Source organism: Cryptotermes secundus, unplaced genomic scaffold (assembly GCF_002891405.2).
Source record: "Cryptotermes secundus unplaced genomic scaffold, Csec_1.0 scaffold63, whole genome shotgun sequence".
NCBI lineage: Eukaryota > Metazoa > Arthropoda > Insecta > Blattodea > Kalotermitidae > Cryptotermes > Cryptotermes secundus.
Window position 1 is genome coordinate 406,120 of NW_019725836.1, and position 25,239 is coordinate 431,358.

Here is a 25,239-nt window from a genome sequence, read left to right on the forward strand (position 1 = left end):
ACACATATAACATGAAGTACCTACCTTGTCTCTGGCTAACTTCTCTTTGGTGGGTGACAGCACTTTGCCCAGAATGCTCTTTGAGCTCGCTAATATCTTGTCCTTCACTTCTTTGACGGAAGTGGGTGAACGCTCACTATTATCACCGGAGTCATAACTGTTGACAAGAGGAAGGGGCAGTCTCAATCTCAGACCCGAGGTCTGCCTAGACACTCTGGGTGTCAGCACGCTGCTCCTGCTGCCCTCACTCTCTGCCGTCCCATCAGAGTCAGCAGAGCCAGACCTGAATGCAAGTACACAGTAAAATCAATACTTACACTGAACTAATTTTTCCACTAAATGGCCATTATGCAAAATTATAACAAGAAGCTGCTCATTTCCATCCAAGATTTACTGGGGGCCATGCCATAGCTCAGGTGATTAGATGCTGGCCATCAAATCATGTCGCATATATGGTGGACAAAATGACACTAGGGCCATGACATAGCCCAGGTGATTAGATGCTGGCCATCAAATCATGTCGCATATATGGTGGACAAAATGACACTAGGGCCATGCCATAGCTCAGGTGTTTAGATGCTGGCCATCACATCTTGTCGGATGTATGGTGGACAAAATGACACTAGGGCCGGTCTTCTCCATGTGCCTCAGTATTCCTTGCCAGTTCTTTTACACCAGCTGTTCTATACTCATTACTGATCCTGTCACTGACATTACAGGAGCTGGGATAATGAAGTCAGTATAGTGACTGGGTATGGGCTGGATGACAGGGGTCGGAGTTCACATCCCATTAGGGTCAAGAATTTTTTCTTCCCCACATCATCCAAGGCTGTTACTGGGGCCCACTCAGCCTCCTTTTCAATGGGTACCAGGGGCTCTTTCCCCGGGGGTAAAGCGGCCGGGTCATGAAGCTGACCATAAACCTCCAACTAGTGCTGAAGTCAAGAAAACGTGGATCAATCATCCATTCCCCAATACACCTTCATGGCATAGTGATTAATTAATTAATTAATTAATTAAACACAGGAACAACTTTACCTTCACCATCATTCACATTATATGGGGTGATTCATAAGTCCCTCTGGGATTTCCAAACTCTATAGTATGGGGGGGAGGATGTCAACAGAGGGACAATGATTACAAGTATGGAGAGATTCTCTACCTACTGATATGCTCCTTTATGCTGTCTTGTCTTGGTTTTTGTGCTGCTGAGTTCAGAAGTTCTGGAGGGACTTACGAATTACCCTGTATATTCTCAATAATGATAGCTTTCTTGAATAATAAACTTAAAAGAAAAAAATTGATTCAGTGTACATGATGTAATAATTTCTTTATATAAGTAAAAAAAGTAAAGCTATCCCTGTAACAGGCCATCGAGGTCCACAGGGTTGTGAGATGATGAGGTGCCCACATTTTCTAGACCATCGGCTCACAGATGGCGGTAAGTTTGCCAGCCCCATGCGCCGGCTGCCCTTTACCCCCAAGAATATTCCTGGTGCTCATTTCTGTTGGAGGCTGAGTCGACCCCAGGGCCATAGTGCAGCTGGAAGGATTAGGTCAATTGAAAAAATCCAATGACCTCATCAGGACTTGAACCTGTGACTTTCTGGCTTGTAGCATTCTGCCTCAACCAACTATGCTACTGCGTGCCTGCTTTATGTAAGAATTAAAAGACTGTTCCTACACAAATAAACACAATTATACAATTAATAATATCATATTGTTTAAAATAATGAATGACATATAAAATACACTGTGAAAAAGCCTCAGTCGAGGATTAAAGTAACTATTATCCCACAAGCAGCAAGGTTTTGGTGCATGGATAATATGTGACATCACTTGCCAAAGAATACGGTCTTGTGTCAACAATTTCTGGCACAGAAAATGTGAATATTAAGTGGTATTCAACTACAATTGCACCAAATCAAGGTATAAATTCTGGAAAATCAAACATCTCTTACATTTACTGTGGACTGCTTACTAAAGTGAAACTCACTAAAGATGGGAAAATAACACATTGCTTACATTGGCTGCAGGAGCGACCAGAAAAAACTGAACAAAATTGGGAATTCCATTACATGTGAGAAAACTAAACTAGGATCTCACTGCAGATGCAGTGTAGGAGAGCAATCCATAAGCCTCCAATGAACACCATCACTTTTCTGCATTATTTAATGACACTTCCAGTATCTCATACTATATAATGTCAAAGGTAAGACAGCTGGATGATGAAACATAAAGAATCTGGAAGGAAGTACTCATGGCCTATACAAAGCGCTATCACAGCATTTACCTGGTAAGGCTGAGGAAAACCATAAAAAACCTCAATCATGACAGCCATTGTGAGATTTGAACCTAGAACCTCCCACATTCAAGGTGCTATCAGAGAGTTCCCAGACTGTTATTGTTGTAACTACTTCGTTGAAAGAAGATGAGAGGGGAGGCCAAGGTCACACTTCCCTAAGCCTGTTGCATCAGTCTGCCATGTGACACTGCACTGTGAACATGCACTGCTTTTACACAAGTGCTCTTTTGACTTCGTGTTTCGTTTTGTCTGTGATGGATGGCAAAATCAAGCAATGTGTCTGCATCAAGTTTTGCGTGAAGCTCGGTAAATCCACTACCAAAATCCTTGAACTGCTTTGTGAGGCTTTTGGAGAACATTCTTTAAGCAGGACTGCAGTTTTTGAATGGCATTCACGTTTCAACGCCACTCAAGTGTCAGCTGAAAATGATGAATGTTCAGGGTGACTAGGCACCAGCAGAACTACAGGAAATGTTGAAAAATTTGAGAACTCATCGATAAAGACTGTTGCTGATCAATCCATGAGCTTGCAGACATTGCTGGGATCAGTCATGGAGTTGGCCAGGAGATCTTAACAGAAAATTTCAACATGCGCCACACTGCTGTGAAGTTTGTTCCATGACTCTTGACAAATGATCAAAAGCAGCGGCATGCAAACATCCGTCTTGAACTATGAGGACCCAACTTTTATCTCTACGATTATAATGGGTGACATAGCAGCTTCCTATGTGTGCAATAAGGTATGTCTACTACTAAGCGGCCTCCATAGTCTAGAGGTAACGTTCCCACCTCATGACTCGTAGTACGCGGGTTCAAACCCAGCGGAGGTCGTGGAATTTTTAAGGGCGGAAAAATTCAGGGAACGAATCCTCCGGGAGGGACTTTAAGCCGTGGGTCCCGTGTCGTAGCTTTACGGCACGTAAAAGAAACTCGTATCTCCAAAGGAGGTCACTGAGCCAAATTCAAGGACATTTCCCGCCCAACAGTAGTCTCTAACGCCTCTGATAGATGGGGGAAGCATTATAGATACCGCTAAGCCAGCAGAGGCCAAACTCGCTGGCTCAGTCAGGACTGATGGTAAGCACCAGTATCAATAGGGTATAGAGACTGGTAGAATATCACAGAGGGAAGCACAATGGACCAATACTGGTCTAAGTGCATGGGGAAACCCACCCTCTCGAACTAACTAACTAAAGTATGTCTACTACTATCTTAAACACAACACTTTCATATCAACTGTATAGAATCAATAATCAGCCATGTAAAAATGAATTTGGCTTACAATGTTTCAGAGAATATCTCTGCCACCATCATCAGGGGATGGATCATGTGAAGAATGACAAAAGCTGCCCATTATATTTATATGCCTAGTGTAAATGTATATATCTCACCTTCTATTGCCTATTGATCGTCTGTTCTGTCTTCTTTCAACTGCTTCTCGCTTACGTAAATTCATGATTTCTTGGCCAAATAACTGTACTGTAACATCTGTGTCGGTGTCTGTGTTGAAACGGCCAATCATGTAGGAAGATTCATCGGTTGTCTTGCCAATCTGTTGTACTTCCAGTTCATGGCCTGTAAACATAAAAATATGAGTTACACCACTCTTTCAGCATGTTTTATCCCTTCACTGATGCATCCTTCAGACCAGATTCTTGTTAACAGGTTCATCTAAATCACAATCCAGTGAGTTTTCTTGTTATTCTCTCAATTGTGCCTAGAAAATCCTTGCACAAACTCTGCTTTGAACAGGACTGAAAACGCAAATGTTTCCTGCAACAGGAGCTCATTCAGCATAAATGTGAAGAGAGCAGTAATGAACGCACATGCTGAGGGCTGGCACAGTGGACATTGGACAGACTCAAGCCATCATGAAGAAGACGATATTAGCTTTTCTGAACAATGCATCACTGTAGACAACACTGAAAGCAACATCTTTAATTTCCTTATTCCCCCCCCTTATTCTACTCATTATTTCTACTTTTCCTTCTTCTGCATCTGCTTTTCCTCCTCCTTCCTCCTTTGCCCCCTCCAATCCTCCATTCTCCTCTGCTTCTCTTTGTCATCTTCCATCATTTTCTCCACCTCTTCCTTCGCTCATCCTCCTCCTCCTTCTCCTCCAAGTCCCAATCCTCCTCTTCCTTCTTCTCAAACATTACAATAAACAGAGTTCAGCCTCTGGCTCCAAAGGGACATTCAGAACTTGTTCCGGAGGGCAGGGACTCATCACCATGCAGCACAACAGACAGTGTCTACCTCAATGAGTAACAATCATTCACTCACTCATGGAGCTGAGCCCTTCTTGAGAAGCCGCCAATTGTGCAGCTACTCAAGAATTTCCCAGCATTTTATGGAACCCGAAGGTTCATTACCATGTCCACAAGAGCCCTACCCTGGCCCCTATCCTGAACCAGATCAATCCAATCCATATCATCCCATCCTATCTCTCTGAGATCCATTTTAATATTGTCCACTCACCTACACCTCAGTCTTCCCAGTGGTCTCCTTCATCTCTGGGTTTCCCACCAATATCCTATAGGAATTTCCCCTCTCCCCATTCGTTCTATGTGCCCTGCCCATCTCATTCTTCTTGACTTGATCATTCTAATTATACTTGGAGAGAAGAGTACAAGTTATGAAGCTCCTCATTATGCAGTTTTCTCCAACCTCCTGTCACTTCATCTCCCTTCAGTCCAAATATCCTCAACACCATTTTCTCAAACACACCCAGTCTATGTTTCTCCCTTAATGTCAGAGACCAAGTTTCACACCCATACAGAACAACAGGAAAAATTATAGTTTTGTATATTCTAATTTTTATGCTTTTAGACAGCAGATGTGAAGACAAACGGTTTTGGACTGAATGGTAGCAAGCTTTACAAAAATTCAATCTCCTCTTAATTTTCTCGTGCAACATGTTTTCATTTGTTATAGTCTTTCCCAAATATCTGAACTGTGCCACATTTTGAAAACATCTGTTACCTATCCCTATGTCCTGATATTGCCCTGAATTTTGGTGATGAGATACCAACATACAAAAGCATCTCATGTTAAACCATTCTGGACACGAAAATTGTCAGACAAATGTTTACCTATGTGGACATTACTATACATTTCGTTTAAACACATTTTAACCAGCCTGACTAGTTTCATGGGTACCCCAAACTCTATCAGAATATTGTACAATGCTTCCCTCCTACCTGAATCATAGGCTTTCTTGAAATCCAGAAATAGCTGATGTAGTTTCATTGTACTCAAATTTTTTTTTCTATATCTGACAAATGCAAAAGATCTGATCTGTAGTTGATCTGTTACATCAAAACCCACACTGATGATCCCAAATAATTTAATCTATATATGGACGTAACCTTGCGAAAAGAATATTGGATAAAATTTTATATGAAGTTGATAGCAGTGATATCCCCTGATAATTACTACAGTCAGTTTTATCACCCTTCTTGTGAACTGGTACAATAATAGACTCCTTCCACTGATTAGGCAATTTTTCCTTATGCCAAATAGAAGTAATTCCATTGTTGATCTTAGAACATAATATTTCGCCTCCTGCTTGAATAAGTTCTGCCGGAATTTGATCACTACCTGGCGATTTATACCTTTTCAATTTTGCAATAGCACTTTCAACCTCAAAAGGGCTAGGATCAGGTACTAACGGCTCAGCTGTATGGATTTCTGTCTGCCTAACATCACTGACCCTATGTACATTCAATAACTGAGAGAAGTAGTTCCTCCACCTATTCAATGAGTAATACAAGACTCTGAAAACACTTTATACAGAGAAGACAGTTTGATGCATGTCTTCACTCACAGATGGCATTCAGACAGCCAGTAGTAATTATGTAAACCGTTTTAATATGGGTGCAATTGTAAATGGGGCTTCCAGATATTCACTCTTGAACAGCAAATAAATTCCTATTGCTGTAAGGAGAGAGGAGAAGTAAGAAGTAGGGGAAATTATGACAGGAGGGGATGGGAAGAAAATGTGGGAGAGAGGAAGGAAGGAGATGATGGCATAAAGGTATGAAGGGATGGGAGAAGGGGGGGTAAGGGATGAAGACAGGAAAGAAATTATATTTCCTGAGAAACCAAATCCGAGCATGCATTAGACAGTGACGACCAGAACACATGATATCCTGAAACTCTCACAACGAACGTATTATTGCACTTTCACCTTTGTATTGTCATTTAAAACTTACCGTTACCAACAAATTACATTTCACATTTTAATAATGACAAATGTTGGGACTTTCAGAATTTTAATGGGCATTACATTAGTAACACTGTAACAATTCCAGCATATTAAATCCTTTCTATTTAACTGTCCTGAAAATCATAATCTTCACAGAATAACTATAATAGGCACTGAACTTTTTTCATTTTCATACAGAAATCTTATTCAAAACATATTCTGATATATATTCATTCATTCATTAGTAATCTGTCAGACAACAGGTCCACAGTCTCTTCCAAAACAGTTCCTCCACTTAATGAGATCTAGAGCATTCTCCTTCAAATGAGAATATCCTCTTCTGTACCCAAGGTCATCCAGCATCTTCTTACATCTTCTTCCTCGTCTTCTGGTCACTTCTATCCACCCCTCTATCTTTCTCTTATTTCGTGTAGGATATTCCTCTACTCACTAACTCTAAATAACACTTCTTCATTTCTCCCATAATCGGTCAAACTGATCTTCTCCGTCCTTCTCCAATACCACATTTGGTATCTCTGTTTTTGGAAAGAGACTATCCAGGAAAAGTGATAATGTGGTAGTTTTTCCATTTGCCTTCCACATCGCAGTACAGCAGCCGTTCAAACCACTCAGGTCATGCCTGTTGCTATACGAACTTGAACCATCTCGAGCATCATTTGCTCTGTGCTTCAAGTCGCTGCTGATGACGCTGCTTCCGGCATCAGTTTTTGGTGTCTCTCTTCGTCCGATGCCTACCCTTTGACCTGTCCAGCAAGGGAGGCCATGCCAGTAGCTACGCTACCGCTGGTATAGCTCTCAGGGTCCTTGGCATACTCAAACCCCCTCACTACGATAAGGTGGAGACACCAACGAGGGGGTTAATTGCCAAAAGCAACGATATTTCACGTCACCTTGGCAGGGTATTGGTATAAGTTTTCAACTAGCAATAATTCACCTTGTATTACCTCCTTGGTTACAATATTGCCACTGCACAATATATACGAGGGGGGACCCAAAAATAACCGGAAACGACCTGTTGCGCGCGCATGCTTTGTAGTTACGAGTTGTGCTGCTAGGTGGTGTTAGCTGGGGGTCTCCCGTGACTGTTAGTGAGCTGGCGTCAGTCTGAGTTAAGTGGTTTGTCTGTGGTGCTCTGTTGTGTGCGTTCCTGTTTCAACCCTTTGGCGATTAGTGAGATGGCCGACCAGAAGGAACAATTCTTTTAAGAAATTCTGGATCATTCTGCACTTCACTCTTCAAGTCGTGGCAAACATTCACGCGGTTTTCTCTTTGGTCATCTCTGAGCAAGCGAGGAACAAATTTTGCAGACACCCACCCGTCTCATGTGCAAACCTTTGGTTAAAATTCACTGGACCGTGCACCATGAGATGTTCGTTTCCTCAGAAAGTTGGTCAATGGTCTTTCGACGATCTTCATCAATTGCACGTTTGATTTTGGCAATGTTTTCGTCATTTCTTCCTGTCGAAGGATGCCCGGGGCATGGCATGTCTTCTGTTGACATGTTGCCAGATTTGAAACGGGAAAACCACTCGTAGACCTGTGATTTCCCCAAAGCATCATCATTAAAGGCTTGTCGAAGCATCCCAACAGTCTCGGCTGCAGTTTTCCCTAACAGAAAGCAAAATTTCGCGCACACTCTGTTCCTTCTGGTCGGCCATCTCACTAATCGCCAAAGGGTTGAAACAGGAACGCACACAACAGAGCACCACAGACAAACCGCTTAACTCAGACTGACACCAGCTCACTAAGTCGCGGGAGACCCCCAGCTAACACCACCTAGCAGCACAACTCGTAACTACAAAGCATGCGCGCGCAACAGGTCGTTTCCGGTTATTTTTGGGTCCCCCTTCGTATACATATATACATATATATAGATAAATTAGTAAGCAGAAATGAATATAGGTCCTCACATAAGATGTCCCTCCCTGTTGCCCAATTTTAAGCTAAACTAGAATGTAATAACCAATATTAGTGAAAGTTGCTAATACCAAATTCAAATAAAAAAAAGTTTAAGTTGTTGCATGCAGGCAGACAGACAAACAGGCTTTGTGAAACCAACAGAATACTACTTTTTCTTGTGTGTAAAAAAACGTACGCCCTACATAAAGTACACCTCAAGATAAACATTTGATTTTCAGGAGCTGTAATATAAGTCAGAGAATACATTTAAAGCATACATTCTGTAATTCATATTTAACAAATAACAATTTACTTCTGATTATCTCACCTGTGAAATGAGCCCTCAGTTGATACAAATATGTCATAACAGCCAGCTTGTCTGGCACTGTCAACACATCCATATCAGCAGGCTCTATCACTCGGGGTATGCCCAGAGCTTCTCCAGCATCGAACGCTTTCTTGCAGTTCCCCTTCACATCATGTGGGGACAGTGAATCAAATTCCCTGCACACAGATGAGAGACGATGCACCCATAAGAAAAAGCCACAAATGGAAACTCTATGATTATACGTATTTCCTGCTGTAATTTCTGCATGCAATTCCTTTACGACTAGCTTCCTGAAGTTCTTAGCAAGGGATCAAAAGTAAATATGTTAAATAAATCATCAAAGGGAAGAAGCAACGAAGGGTGGGAAGAAAGCCACAGAGAAAACATCTGCGGACACAAAGATTGCCGTCGTCTGAGACAGCATGGCTTTTAGGCTCACTGCTGTCTTTATCAAGAGTATACAGCCCTGGATAATGGGATTAATGGATGAAGAACTGGACAGGATTTGTACGAACAATCAAGCTGCTGGTTGAAAAGCTGAACAGGGGTTCACATAGAGAGCATGCTGATCTTATCAGCCTACTTTCTTCCCTGAGGCAGGAAATTTGGATAAAAGCAAGTTCAACATATGGACATTCGAATGAAGGCCTCTCCAGCCTACAAATCTCTTCATTCAACCTTGTGAAGAGACTTCGAAACACTCAGGAGGAAAACACAACATTAGTTCCCTGCAATGAGTTCCTACAGTTGTGACTGTGACAGGAATTTTCAGACATTTCTCTGACACGTACTGCTTCCACCCTCAGATTCCTTTACACCTCCCTGTGCTCTAGCCCACACCCAAACCACACTTGCCATGTGCAGCTCACTCTGCTTGTTCAGACTACTCTTTCACCCTGGAGAGGGAGGCAGTATGCTCCACTGAAATGCCAATATTCTATCAGATGAAATAGTGCCATGCCCTGGAAGGTAGCATTCTCCACATTATGTTGTGTTGGGGCACACACTAGCATAGCCAGTTGAGGCATTATGCTACAACCTGGAAGGTTGCAGGTTAAATTCCTGATGAAGTCACTGAATTTTTCAATTCACGTACTCCTTCCAGCTGTACAATGATCCTGGAGTCAACTCAGCCTCTAACAGAAATGAGTACCAGGAATTCTTTTGTGGGTAAAGGGTGGCCAGCTCATAAGGCTGACAACCTCACAGCCATCTGAGCCAACTGTCTAGAAAATGTGGGAGCCTTGACATTTCATAACCCTATGGGCCTCCACGGTCTGTTACAGGGATAGCTTTACCTTTTACTTTTGTATCATGTTGTGTGGCCTTTACTTATCAATTTATATTTATGATTAGACCACTAGAACTTTCAGCAGCTGCCAGAAGGAAGCTTCAAGGTTTGATATGGCTCATAGATAATGCTTGTGGAAATAATGGATTAAAGGTGCAGATGTTTGCCCTCTATCTTAGCTGGAGCTGCACAAGTCTGCACGTACTTACACGAGATCTGGGCGGAAATGATGCACTACTGCACAAAAGGCCATGCCATTCCTCCAGGAAGTAGTTAGGTTAGTAACTTTGACTCCTTGATATTCTCGAGTAACTTCCTTACACCATTCTAGCAAGTCTTGTCCGGGAGTTGTTTCCTTTGCACGCAGTGATTTTCCATCAGCCTGAAAGGGCAGCACATGTGTTAATTATAAGGCCAGAAATACTGGCTGAACACAAACAAAAATTTTCATAAAGTTTCTGACACTCACCTGTAGTAAATTGAGAGGCTGCAATGTGAGACGCACAATACGAGAGCCTCCTTCAGGAACGCTGCGGCAAAGAAACGGAACCAGACAAAAGTGTATGACTACAAATAACATGTAGTGCGAGTGAGAGTGAAGTAAATAAGTGTATGCACTAGAAGACGGTGAAATAAATCATGGACTTGAATCAGTGCAACAGGACGCTAAAATATAACATTATTAACATTATACAAGGCTGATGAACTGGTGTCTCAGTGTAGAGTGATCGCAAATGTTCTGAAAACCTGGTAATACGACAAATATTTCTGGAATACAGAGAGCACTACTACCTGTCTCCTTCTTGTGGCTCTGACCTTTGATTGGGAAACAAGATTAATTTCTACCTCTTGTTGTACTGTCTGTCCTGAACTCATGGAGCCAAGCAAAAAATAGTGGAAAAATAAGTCAATTCAAAATACGGATGAATTATTTTTAATTACATTGACCTTAACTTTTTTCGGTGGACTCTTGCCATTTCATCTGTGCCAAATGTGACAGAACTCCAAAAGCAAACTATCAAGACATGAAATGGGAAATTACTTGCCACTTGAAGTTTTCTGTGTGTCATTTGTGACCATGAGACAGTCATTCTCATTCTCCATTAATGCATATTTCTACAACAAGAAACTGAGCATTAATTACATTGGTGTTGGTGCAAAATTGTTTGAACTGCTGTCCACATCTTCGGCGTGTACATCTTCACAGCTGACACCTCCACTTCCCTGGACCTCTTCTGGCAATGTATCTTGAGCCAATGAGGTAATACCAGGTTCCCCACAACTTTCTGTGTTATCTGCATCCAAGAAACTTCTACCTTCTGTTGCAACTGGTGTAGGTTCGTCCCTCTGGTATGAAGACAGACTTGCAACTGATAAGAATTATCACAGTTTAGAAGGACGAATGTATATGATGGCAAAGGCTATGAAAAATATTAAGAGTCTGTCTGTGTCACTTAAATCAATGTGATCATTCTAAAGGTTTAGGATAAGATCACAATAACAGGCTATTTTTTTTTAATTTTAAGGGATGGGGTGAGACTGAACTCACTTGGCACATTGGCCATTCATTGGCCTATTGTACCAACCCCAGATGACAGATGAGCAATGAGCAAATGGCGGAATGAGAATTGGCAAGGGAAACCAAAGCACTTGTAGGAAACCTGCACCAGTGCTACTTTGTGCACTACAAATCCCACATGAGCCACAGTGGTGAGAAGCAGACAACTAACTGCCTGAGCATATGCCTGGAAGGACTGAAGAAAACACACCTCAGTCAGGATAGCTTGTGTCCTGGTTGAGATTCAAATTGCCTCACAAATAAAAAGCCTAGAGCATTACTGGTATGCCATCCCATTTAGTAACGTGTTGTACTGTGATGGTAAAGAATATATGATATTGTGGTATATTTACTCAAAGAATTGCGGAGCCAGGTGAACAACCGTTGTTGGCAAGCGGCTCTGAAACAACATTTGTTTCTAGGCATCAGCTGTGAAACAAACAATGGAGGGCCGATTGCTAGGCCACAGATCCTTAATAAGCAAGAACACAAGGCCGCTGCTAGGGAACGGCTTGGTAAACACGTCCCGCAGCAACAGATATGCATGAAACAGGGGGACAGTGTTTTCTACATGGTCTGTGCCAAGATGTTATAAGCAAGGACCAAAGGTTAAAGCTTGACCAATTAGTCTGTGAAGAGAAGACTTATTTTGAATTGCAAGACTGCTCAGATGGAAGGGAACTGCCGTTCAGAGAGGACGTGAATGCGGAAGCTGAAGAATCTCCACTGTTAGAAGCCGTTACCAGGAAACGTCTAGTAACAGACTCACAACACTAGTGTGTAACAGTGATTTGTAAAATGCATTGATCAGTGGTAGTGCTATAATTAAGTGTAATTATAAGTTATGTGTTAAAGTGGTCAATAAATTCAATATCAAATCCAAAACCGCCTCAGCAGTCATACACATGACAATAATTTCAGAAAATACCTGACTGTTCTATGGTCTTAAGCAAGTTGAAAGGTTAAGATACAAAAATCTGTATTAAAAAAAATCTGGAATCCTCTACCAAATTTAAACTCAGATTCTGTGGCGAAAACATACCTCTAATAAGAACTGATATTTTCTTAAACAAAAATAGCAGCTTTTGAAGAACAATATCATGCAGTCCGTTAGTTGTGAGAACCTCAAATCCAATAACCACTTTTGTATACCATTTCAGTTACACAGTAAAATGGAACCTATATGTTAACAGAAGAACCCAGTAACTTCAAAATTATCACCATGTTGTCTGCCATTTTATCACTGTCAACATCTGGAAATTATTTATATAAACAAGACCCAAAACCTAATCTTACAAGTTCCTTCCAAAATGTCCACAAGGTTAGGTTTTTGGATTTGTTTTTATAATTAAACTTCTACGGTAGGCAGCAGTAACACAATGGGCAACATGATGGCAAATTTTAAAGTTGCTCTAATAATCTGTTAATATGTAAGTATCAGTAAAAAAAACGTTCAGCTCAATCTACATACAATAGCCCATAAAATGATACATAATAGGGAACAGATAAACTCTAACTTCAGTGACGAGGAAAGGGATGTTGAAATCACAGTATGTCATCTTTACATTTTCTAAATGAACCCAAGCCCTGACTCCTCCCACCAAAAAAAAAAATCCACCCAAGGAAATAATCATTCATTTTGGAGAAGTAACTCCAATAACCAAAATGAAAAGGTGACGATTTCTACAGGCAGTGGTAGCAGTGTGCTATTTATTAGCTTATGGTTTACATAAAAATGCCATCAGTAGCTCAGAACACATGGACTCAGTGGTAAGATAACTGGTGAATAATGAATTGAAAAAGATGTGAAAGGAAGAGGTCATGGTCAATTTAAGGTAGAATGCTGCCATTTGCCTGCAGGGGCTGAGGAAAACCACAAAAATCCTCAGTCAGGATTGTCATCAACCTGGCTGATATTTGCACAAAGCATCTCCTTAACATAGGTCAGAAGCGGTATCACTTTAGCTGACTTGCTCAGTGCGAAAGTGAGCAGTGGCGCTGGTAACAGCAGCAGCAAGATTTGTAGCTGTAACAGTCAACATACCACTAATTGGTGTACTGGCGATTTCTGACCCACTCAGACTGCTCGTCAATAAGTCAATTTGTGATGTTAAGTCCAACACTTCTTGATGCTTCTGACTAATATCTGAAACAAACAAACAGCACTTACAAGTGGTAATACTACAAACATTTTAACATGAAGAAAATAATCTGGGAAAGGCAAGAAACAAGCAACTTATGATAAGTTTCATTCTAACTGAACACCAAGGTTCTCATTACAGTAATTACGAAGAGTACGATGTTCTGAGATGTGATGTCATGTAGTTTGGTCAATAGTTCTTCATGTTTTGAAAGAGCTTTTATCTTCAAGGTACCCTGAAATGTGGGTAACAACGTACCAGACTATGTGGTGTCACATCCCACAAGACCTCCAAAACTCATTTTTGTGCATGCAGTAGATTTAAAAAACAATATAACAGAGACGATAAAGAAACCAGTTAATCATAACACAATTACATTTACCTTCAACATCTTCATCCTCATCAAAATCATCAAGAGGAGCAATGTCATTGTTATTGACACTCATCAGACTTGCCAAGCTTTGCATATCTTCATCTCTGAACATAAAATAAAGAAATAAGTGTCAGTTAATTAAGTGCAGTTGGCCTCTGTGTACGCGGTTCTCTAGCATTACCACAGTCATTCACTATATTGACTAGCAACATTTCAAACAGTATGGGTTATGCACTGCCTTCTTCTCTATCCATTCTATTTCCAACTTCACTCTACCAGTCACAAATCAATTGGCAGGAACATTTTGATAAAGAAGGCACTTCAGCATGGAAAACAAATACACGTCCATGAATGCAAGAGCAACAAAGTAGCACACAGCACACAATTACAGTGTTACGAAAAATTTGTAATTAGTAGTATATTACATAAAGATGAGTAAAGAGCAGAAATCCATCAAGTGTAACTTGTTTAACAGGGGCAAGTAAAAGTTTTGCTTTACATGTTTCAGCCATTACTCACCATCATCATAAGACACAGCCAACACTACAAGGGAACTACTTCACATATATCAGATTATTACTGTAGTACCACAAAGGGCATTTGATGTATAATAATTACAGAAATTAAGACCAAATAGTACAGTTCAAATAAGTTGTGCATATCAAAAGAGTAAGTGGATAAAATCAGTTAGAACAAATCGAAAAGTCTTGTTGAGCAGAAAGAAGAATGTATTGACAGCCTTTCTTTCTGTTGAATATAATGCCATGTAGTCCGCTGAAAGTCAACCATCTTCAGGGTCCAATAAGCCGAGCTTGATACCAGCGTGAAATCAGGTGGCAAGCCCAGTGGTCAGCTGGCTGAAAATTTTGGATCATATAAGGAGGAGAGTGGACTTCAGTTCTCGTTGGCTCACTGCAGGACAGAAAGAAACTGCTGGGCTCTCACATGGCCACAAAGCGAACCAGTAGGAGACAAGGACAGGAGTTTCAGTGGCCCTAAAAAGGGGGACTTTGGCTGGTCTAGGAAGAAGACGAGGAAAACTGTTTCTTATAAAGGTAAGGTACTGGAAAACTTATGACAGTGAACTTGTATGGGAAAATGTCAATGCCAGAAGATCGTTTTACAGAGGACAGGTGAGAATTAAAGCAGAAATGTTACTTACGTTGCCTTTCCTTCTCGTAACAGAACGCATGATAAGGTACATTCCATTGTGGCACCAACTATCTTCTTAGTAGTCGGTTTAAATGTGAGCATCAGCTGGTGCTGAGATGACTCAATGCTAGCATACTTCCGCATGTTTATGTTGGTTGCTGCTACCTGTCTTCTCTTCCCATTAGGTGATACCTTCAATATATTAAGTTAAATATCAGCATTTTGAGGTGTGATAACTGTAATCGCACAGGACATCATAACATTTAAAATCTTACTATTATTAAATTTCTGGGATTTGTCCATCAAAAAATATTTTTAACAGAAAATTTAATTGTTCTGATACTCAGATGGTAAGGAAAGGGAAATACAAACTTGGCTGGGCCCTTTAAAACAACCTTACCTGAACTACTGGATGACCCAGGTCATTACTGTGTTATGTAAGCCACTATAAACATTAGCTCAGTCTAATGAACCCAACTGATTGAAGGCACCTATTGCGTATTAAAGAGTGATCAAGTACATTTTTAAGAATTTACAGCCATATTAGATATGCCAAACCCAGATGTTTATTTATAAAAAAAAACCCAAAGACATACTGGAGGCGAATTCTAAAATTAGGCCTTTGATCTTGTTTCTACAAATGAACTTTTATGATTGACAGCACTAATATGGCAGGCAACATGGCAGTAAATTGGTTCACCCAAGTGGTTGAGTAGGTACTTCCCTACTTTTCCATCTGAAGAAACATATCAAGCTTCCTCTGTTCCAGATGAGAATGGACAAAATCCATATACCATCCAGTTAAATTAACTGTAGCATACCACCAACAGAACACTTTAGAACTGAGAATTTTATTTTCTGTAAACAATTATTATTTAATGACACCGACCTCACATCTATTTAATGTCAAACGAACTGGGCTGTATTTTACATATTATTTTCCAGTTTTTGAAATAACAATTTTATTTTTATGAACAAATTATTTTAACCTTTATCGGATGAACGTCATCATATGACGTCGTTAAAAGTTAGGGCAGCTGGCCGAACGTCATCATATGATGTCGCGGATTCCACGCATGTAAGGTTTTTTTTAATATTATATTAAAAATATAAATTGTTGTTCTATTTACATGATTTTTGGTCACCACCTTTATAAGGAGACAGCCTTCATTCCTGCATGATCTAATTTAATCTAGGGACGTCATATGACGTTAAAAGTAAGGACAAATTTAAGAACGACATCATATGATGTCGCGCATTCCACGCGTGTTAAGATTTTTTTTAAAATTATATTTAAAATATAAATTGTTCTTCTATTTATATAATTTTTGGTCACAACCTTTATAAGGTGACAGCCTTCCCTCCTGCGTGATCTAATGTAATCTACCGACGTCATATGGCCGAACGACCTCATATGATTTCGCGCATTGCACGCGTGTAAAGATTTTTTTAAAATTAAATTTTTGCTCTACTTACGTGATATATGTTCACCATCTTCATGAGGAAACAGCCTTCCCCCCTGCGTCATCTATGGTAATGTGGCCTTCGTATGGTACTGCCCAAAAAATTCCGAAATGCAGAGTCCGACGTCGCAGCTCACGCACTTCGTACAAACACTAGCCCGCTTCCCACGCAAAAAGCACACATGACACCTCAGTTGCGATTTAGAGGAAGCAGGCCAGTGATGTCGAGCTGCAGCGATATTTATCCCCGCAGCTACACCGGAATAATTATTCACACCTCTCCAGCCACACTGGTCTGGCGGTCCCCAAGTTGCCGACGAAGGTGATGACCCGTCGTCCGCGGAATCAGAATTCCAACTTTGCTCGCTCCTCTCATAATCTGTGTCATTGAACAGCTGTTTTCTCAATTTCAGGCATCAGAAGACCAACCTTCCACGCCACATTCAGAATCGGTTGAATAGCAGTCCGAATCTGTGTCATTGAACAGGTGTTTCTCATTTCAGCATTTTCCATACGACGTCGTGTGGCTCTCTAGCAGTGCTAGCAGTGAATCTCTGTGCTTAGACCACGATAAGAAGCCATAAATCTTAACCTCGAGCCCACACATACAAAAATCTCATTCACGACTTCTCTGAACCCAATATCTGCTTCATGATGTCATGGGTGGCTAACCTTATATTGCGATGTTTCAAAATCGTTACAAACACAATGGTTTGACTGCAATGAATGAACGAATGACCGATCTGGCAACACCATATTCCGAGAATTAACTTCTGTGTTTATCTAACACATTAGGCAGCGAGGAAATTCAGACGCCTACAGTCGTGCATAGCGACATGTCCCATATGATAAATAAGCTACAACAAGAGATACCATTGAATGTGAAGTCGCCACAAGGACTTACACTGCTAAAACGCATGGTGCAGAAAATGTATTACACTGCTAGATCGCATGGTGCAGAAAATGTATGAATTTCGGGAAATTTTATTTTGGGAATCAGTGTAAAAAATTTTTACAGATATTAAAATCTGTAAATTAGAATATCTGATTCTATATTCTTTCTACATTAAAGGAGCGTTCATTTCGTTCGTTTATCATAAAAAATGTAGAAATCACACCATTTTTAGATACATGCTTACAATTTCATTGCTCTAGAAGGGCGGGCATTTAAATAAACTCCGTCCAGCTGCCCCTACCAGAAATTAAATGGCCCGTCCGATAAAGGTTAAATGGAAGAAAGGTGAAGATTTAGGTATTGCAAATTTGACAGTTTAAAATATGAAACTCTTTCAATTTATGGTGAAACCTTCCAGGAACATTCATTGTTCTTTCCATGTGCCACACTTTGGGACTCTCCTTCCTTCAACATGAGAAATGTCGCACAAAATCAATTATTACAGGCTACTCCTTACATCTTCAATAACAAATGTCCACTCTTTGTCTTCCATCTCCTGGGTTCTAGCATCTTTGAATAAGGTGACTGAAACTTCCTTATTCTCTGGCACTGCCCATACTACAACTCCTCTCAAGGGATCCTTCATTGTTGGTTCCCATGGTAATGGCTCAGAAGTGACCCTGCGACTACGTCTAGTCCAGACAACACTCAATTTATTAGGTTTCCTATAATGGAAATATTTTAAACAGTTCAGAATGGAGCAATATGATACCAATGACAAGTTATTCAACAGACAGTTCATTTCATTTAACAATGATGTCAGTACTTCAGACTATACTGCATCGAATGTCAGTATTGAATCAGAAAACATGTGGAAGTGGTCATGGCATAACTGAATGTACTATTGCAGCATCTGCCTGGAGAGAGTGATGAAAACCATGACAGCTGTTCCAGCCGAGATTCAAGCAGTCGACCCCTGAATACTGAGTACAACTGCTCTTTAATAAACAGCTGTATACTTTTGCATTATTATTCAGTAACTAAATGTTAACATTTCACAGTGTATGATCAAAACTGAATAAATAGAGACAGTAAACATCATTCTGGTTTGACATACAAAAACTAAATCTAATGTTTAATGTTTAACATAATTGTCATAATAACAACTGTACAGCTACAGTTGTCACTTAATTCTAAGTACTTCTACACAATTTTATACTGATTATTGACTACAGCTTTGTAATGTCTACTGCCTTTGAACCGGTGACTGAACAATTATTAGATACAAAAATTTGGTGAAGTATACACCTATTTGTTCAATCTCCTACATAAAGGAGTAAACTGGGATATATCAGTTTGTACATCAACTGGGTTGTGGGCTGGACAGCTGAGGAATCAAGGTTCGATACCCAGCAAAGGAAACACATTCTGTCTCCTCCACTGTGTCCAGACCAGCCTTGGGGGCCACTTAGCCTCCTATCCAATGGGTATCAGGGGTTCTTTCCTGGAGAAGGCATAAAGTGGGTGAGGCATGAAGTTGACCACTCGTATCCACCTAGTGCCAAGGTTAAGAATGTGTGGAGCTACACCTACAGGTCTCCCATATATTTCCATGGCATGGTGTTTAATTAATTATGCACTGGGAGAACTTTACTTTTACCTTACCTACACAAAAGAAACAAATGTCGGGATTTACCATTTTAAAGTTGTCTCTAATGTCACCTGATGATAAGAAACTGTGAACTGGAATTTTGCAGCATGCTTGTTAACCCTCTGCAGCCGTTTCCACACAGAGGTCATCGTTAAATTATATCTGAATGTGATTCTTCATGTGGCAGACGACAGAAGAATGAACCTAGATGTCAAACAACAATGAGTGAAAACCAACAAAAAAAATATGCATCCTATAAACAAGTAATCATTGAAAATATTTTAAGCCAAACAAATGCAGGTTAGACTCTTTTTAATATATACGGAATATAAACAATTTCAAGCAGACTTGTCAATATTTCAACTCCCCCATATGCTTTCATGGCATAATGCTTAATATTTAAAGTATATTTAAAGTATAGGGATCACTTTACCTTCTGAATGTTTAAAATATATTTATTATTTGTATGGGTAGCGAATTGACACACTATCGACATTATAATGGTACGTCACTTATTAGTTGTAATTAATATGCAGAGCTGCATATATTAGACAATACCTGAATTACACGACTAAGCAATTCATTGTCACTAACCCTTCTTCCTGTATTAAAGACCTTCACAGAATTTCCTGTGTCACGAATTAAATCATACTTTAATCAATTCTGTGTACGTCTGACAAATGAAACTTTCATGGGTTCAGTTAAACTGACGCAGGAAGCAAAGTATTTCACTCACAATTACACATTTATGGCTGCTTTTTATTCGTAAAATCGACAAATTCATTCCTTTTTTTCTCGTCAGTAACAAACTGTCCTTGGTTTTTGATCATCCATGACCAACCCTGATGTAAAAATACAACAATCTTAAGATATTATCAAACTTATCAAAGTTGGTCACGCACAGTCGCGCACAGTATTCAAGACAATGTGTGATTGCATGGAAGGAATACTATGAAGTGTTAAATTAATTTCTATATTTGTAATTTTGTTAAACACTGTTCACGTGTTATATAGAAAAATTAATTTCGATACTGTAACAATGACGGCCCCAATGGAAAGAATACAGGTTTTGGATTCAATTGAGAAAGATATTATAACATGTCTGCAGAGTGCAGGTATGGCATACTAAAATAATTTGTGATAGTATTTAGGACTGATCTTCATTGTGCTCATTAAGATTTTTCAAAACCCGTCCGTTTCATCAGGAGAACAGATTTTATAAGAGTGGGCAAGAACTATCCCTCGTCCAGAGCATTCCTTGCTACCTAACCTCCAAATGTGTCAAGAGAGTTTCAGTTTCAGTTTGCTGTAATATTCCATCAATCAAGAACAGGCTACAAATGTCGCCAGTCTGATATAGAACCAGTCACAGATATACAATACGCCAAATACTCAAAGAATATACTACGCATGCTTTGAATATTAAAGAGTCAGTCATACAATTACAAATCAAAACAACTCAACATAATATGTTGTGAATTGGAAAATAAATCAGTCAATAAATGCTAATGTATATGATTAGCATAAAAGTATATTAAGTAAGAGCCAGCAAGAGCCCTATAAAACATTTTACATTTAGTAACATTGATTACTGGTCCTTTCTAATTAGTTTAATAAAAACCTAAAACTTAAAATAAAAGTAAGCAGAGGCAAAATAGAATTACTCACAATGACTGTGATAAGTATATAGTATCACAAATACCAAAGGGAATAGAATATACCATTTTATTTATTGTTAAAAAACTCCTGCAATGAGTAAAAGGAATTTTCTAGTAAGTACTTTTTTAATGAAGATTTAAACAGTTTCTTCTTGTCTTTGATGCCTTTCAAATAGGATGGAAGCCGATTAAAAATCTTAATGCCCATATAATAAACACCTCTTTGATAGATAGACATCTTGGTTGTGGAAAATGAAAATTATTTTTGCTCCTGGTATTTATACTACGCAAATCTGTGTTAGTTTTAAGTAATTCTCTATTATCTGATAACAAAAGTTAATAATGAAAATATGAATTGGGAATATAATGGTAATATGTCTCTACATGAGTCTTTATTTCTTGAATTAGTGATAATTCTTATTACCCTTTTTTGTAGTCTAAATATACTGCCACTATAAGAAGAAGTCCCCCAGAAAATTAACCCATACGTCATAATGCTGTGAAAGTAAGCAAAGTAAATCATCCTCAAGGATTCCAGTGATACAAAGGGTCTAAGTGTCATAATTGCATAGGAGGCTTTACATAATTTTACCTTGAGACCATGAATATGGTTTTCCCAAGACAGGGAATCATCAATAGTAATACCTAAGACTTTTGTCTCTGTGTTATTACCGATACATTTATTGTTATAACTGATGTTTATTGNATTTTAATTGATCAAATGAGAAGAGAAGGTCTTTTTTAAAATTTATACAATTAGTATTATTAACAGTAACACTAGTGTCATCAGCAAAAAGAATAGGTTGAGAAAATGTATTTACAACTTTAGGTAGGTCATTTATATAAAGCAGAAAAAGCAGAAAAAAATCTTGGCCCAATTCACGGTAGCATTTCCTTGTGCTAAATTATCTTTAGCAATGACACGTTGATAAAGTAAAGTAAAAAAGTAAAGCTATCCCTGTAACAGGCCATGAAGGCCCATAGGGTTGTGAGACGTTAAGGGTCCCACATTACCTTGACAGTCGACTCAAAGATGGCAGTAAGGTTGTCAACCTTATGTGTTGGCCGCGCTTCACTCCCCAGGAAAATCATATAATTAATTCCTGGTACTCATTTCTGTTAGAGGCTGAGTAAACCCCAGGGCCTAGTGCAGCCAGAAGGATTAGATCAATTGAAAAAAATCCAATGACCTCATCAGGATTTGAACCCGCGACCTTCCAGCTTGTAGCATAGTACCTGAACCACTACGCTACTGCATACCCCTAATGATACGTTGATACCTGTCTTTAAGATATGATTTCATTAGTGTATTAGCACTGCCTACAATTCCATAAAATTCCAATTTCTTCAATAGAATGTCGTGGTTGACACGATCAAAGGCTTTTTCTAAATCATAAAAAATATCCCCACCAAGACTTATTATTTAATGCCTGCAGAATGTCATTTACTAAGATGAACGTTGCTTTCTGTGTAGAGGAGTTGCTTATAAACCCAAACTGTTCTGTAGATAATATATTATTGTTAATTGCATGTTCTAAGATTCTTGCATGAATAACTTTCTCAAATATTTTAGAAAAGGATGTTAATAGTGAAATAGGTCTATAATTCTTAATATCTTTTTTGTTGCCCTTTTTGAATAGCGGTATTATAGAATATTTCATTCGCCTGATTTACCTGATAAAATTGATCTATTGCAGATATGACTGAGTGGGGCAGCAATAAAAGGAGAACTTATTTTTAAAATTTTGAGAGAAATTTCATCATATCCAGATGAGTTTTTAGGTTTAAGGGCTTTAATAATTTTAGCAATCCCCTTAGTCGATGTGCAGTCAAAAATTAAGTTTGGAAAGGGATTCTTAAGGACTCTAAATAGGTAATCCATACATTCATTATCACAGTTATCTTTACTATTGATGTTGGATTTTATTTTGTCAGCTACAGAGAGAAAGTAGTTATGAAAGGCATTGGCTATTTCTTGTTGATTCTTTTGTGTTATAGCATTACCATTGTCTATAGATTGAATTACCTTGCTCTCAGTTTTCTTGTCAGTTATAGATTTAACAATATTCCATGTAGTTTTCATTTTATTACTTAACTTTGTTATTAATCTATCATAGTGAAGCCTTTTAGCTGCTTTTATTACATCAGATAATATTCTACAGTACAACTTGTAATGCTTTTTTATTTTATAGTTTTTATTGTTTTTGTAAAGTAGATAAAGTTCCCTTTTGTGTTGACAAGAAACTTTTATGGCTGGAGTTATCCAGTTATTATTTTTAGTCCTATTATTTGTTACCATTTTTAATGGAAAGCTGGCATAGAAAACTCTCAAAAAAGTGTTCAGAAATGAATTATATCCAGTATCAACATCATCACTGTTAAATGTCTCGTCCCACGTCTCATAACTATTTCTATAGTTCCTATCTAAATTCTCCATAATACATGCCTTAATGGCATATACTTCTGCCTGGAATACTGTCATGTACTGCCCAAGGCTGAAACTAAGTTTCCACCTCGTGCCATAGCAGTACACACCAGCTCCAGTGCTCTCATTTATCTTGGAACCATCTGTATACCAGATCAGTCCCCCTTTTCTATCGGGCCAAAATCTGTCTTCCCAATCATTCCTGTCAGGAAATCTTGACTGTGAAGGGTTTTTCATATACATGTCTCAGTATCATTTTGTCAGACCCCATTTTTAATATGGGCTCTTTTTTTCATGTCCTGAGTTATGTATGCATGTCTGAAACTATCGGATCTAGGTTTCCATTGATCACTGCACTGGCCTCTGCCTCCAACTGTATATGCAGTGGGGGGAGTCCTAGGAGTGTCTCCAGTGCAGCTGTTAAGAGATATTTGCATTGATCCTGTGATACCCAAGCAAGCCAACCCTTGCAATTTGCTAAGTTCTGCCTTGCTTGTCTTGAGTTTAACTCTGGGCCACGATACTGTGGCGCCATATGTAATTATGGGTCTTACAACCGCAGTGTATAATGTATATCCAATGCACAGCGTGTGGCTGCAGTCACCAAGTTTTACCAAACATGCTTCTGCATGTCCAAAAAGCCTTATAGGCTTTATTGATGACCTTTTCCAGCTGCTTTTTCCATGTCAGTCCCTTGTCTAATACTAGACCAAGGTACTTGACTTCGCTAGAGAGCTGGATCATTTTATTGAAGAGGGTCGGTTCCTTAAGGCCCTTTATATTTCTCTTCCTGGTAAACTGTATAATTACCATCTTATTAGGATTGATGTAAAGACTTGTTCTTTCCCACCATCGTTGGACCATGTACAGAGCTGTTTGAAGACGCTCTGATACTGTCAAAAGGAATTTTCCGTTTATGAGGACTGCTATATCATCAGCAACATGAACACAATATAAGTGGCAGTGGATGAGTGGCAATCACATGGGCATCCCAACAGGCATTAATGCAACAGAGGAACAGTGTTTTCTGTGCAGTCCTTGTCAAGATGTTATAAGCAGGGCAAGTTAGTGGAGTAGAGCCAGTCAGTTCAGAGCTGCTGTAGCTGAAGCCAGGGGTAGTGTGGGAACCCAGAGTAAGGGGAATGTCCGCCATTGGGAACCACTACCAAGCAACAGCTATTGAAGACTGTAACAGAGACTCTTAACAGACTGGGAAAACACTAGTATGTGTGTAATAGTGAACTGTAAAGTGTAGTAACAAGTTGTGTGAGTCCAATAAATCCAATTACCAATCCAGACCCCATCTCTAGTCACTCAGTTATGTGACATTATTCTTTATTTCAGGTCAAGCACTTATTGAACTAAGTAAAGAAAAGTCCAGTCTGAAACAAGCAGAAAGCCAGACTCATCAGTTTCTGAAGACTTTAGGTCATGTTGAATCCAAACTTACTGAACAGATCAACTACCTGACACAAGTTTCAACAGGTAAGAATAACTGTTATCATTTGCACTGGAAGAGTGTGACACATTAGGGAACTGAACCACCAAGATACAGACGAACATATGACGAAGAATGGTTCCTGTTGTTGAAGATAAATATTGTAACGTGTTTCCTCGTTACTGAAGACGCCGTAGAGATCGTTAATTGGTTTATTCAACAATCTACAACTATCGGCTTGAGATCGAATCTCGTCGGTCACGAGTGTAGGTTCGTATCCCACTTCTGACACCAATGTAACGTGTTTCCTCGTTACTGAAGACGCCGTAGAGATCGTTAATTGGTTTATTCAACAATCTACAACTATCGGCTACAATTGATTATAACAATGTTACGGGTTTCCACTCTTTACAAACCCTAGAACAAAATCTCTT

General features: G+C 39.3%; 2 protein-coding genes and 1 pseudogene across 8 annotated transcripts in view; 1 reads left to right on the forward strand and 2 right to left on the reverse strand.

The window, feature by feature from the left end:
- Nucleotides 1-20,111, reverse strand: part of LOC111863507 (EH domain-binding protein 1) — a 70,922-nt gene extending 50,811 nt beyond the window's left edge. Inside the window, exons 1-12 of one of the 5 annotated variants that reach the window (XM_033751094.1) lie at nt 19,879-20,111; nt 19,330-19,488; nt 18,151-18,358; nt 15,286-15,467; nt 14,133-14,227; nt 13,654-13,755; nt 11,196-11,421; nt 10,521-10,581; nt 10,261-10,433; nt 8,761-8,936; nt 3,697-3,880; nt 25-283 (exon numbers count right to left, since the gene is read on the reverse strand). In XM_033751094.1, coding sequence (XP_033606985.1) covers nt 25-283; nt 3,697-3,880; nt 8,761-8,936; nt 10,261-10,433; nt 10,521-10,581; nt 11,196-11,421; nt 13,654-13,755; nt 14,133-14,227; nt 15,286-15,467; nt 18,151-18,358; nt 19,330-19,433 — 1,770 coding nt within the window. In that variant the 5' untranslated portion in view covers nt 19,434-19,488; nt 19,879-20,111. Of the gene's footprint in view, nt 1-24; nt 284-3,696; nt 3,881-8,760; nt 8,937-10,260; nt 10,434-10,520; nt 10,582-11,195; nt 11,422-13,653; nt 13,756-14,132; nt 14,228-15,285; nt 15,468-18,150; nt 18,359-19,329; nt 19,489-19,717; nt 19,817-19,842 lie in introns of those variants that run through there. The other 4 variants (XM_023849864.2, XM_023849863.2, XM_023849865.2 and 1 more) reach the window with 4 other exon arrangements.
- On the reverse strand, nt 7,352-7,511 carry LOC111863510 (annotated as a pseudogene).
- Nucleotides 20,112-20,192: 81 nt separating the features above from the next.
- Nucleotides 20,193-25,239, forward strand: part of LOC111863509 (mediator of RNA polymerase II transcription subunit 11) — a 13,093-nt gene continuing 8,046 nt past the window's right edge. For 2 of the 3 annotated variants that reach the window (XR_002842611.2, XM_023849869.2), the window contains exons 1-2: nt 20,194-20,399; nt 24,712-24,852. Coding sequence is in view for 1 of the 3 variants with exons in the window: in XM_023849869.2 (XP_023705637.1) it covers nt 20,324-20,399; nt 24,712-24,852 (217 nt within the window). In the remaining 2 variants the exon portion in view is untranslated. Of the gene's footprint in view, nt 20,400-24,711; nt 24,853-25,239 lie in introns of all 3 variants that reach the window. The other variant, XR_002842612.2, reaches the window with a different exon arrangement.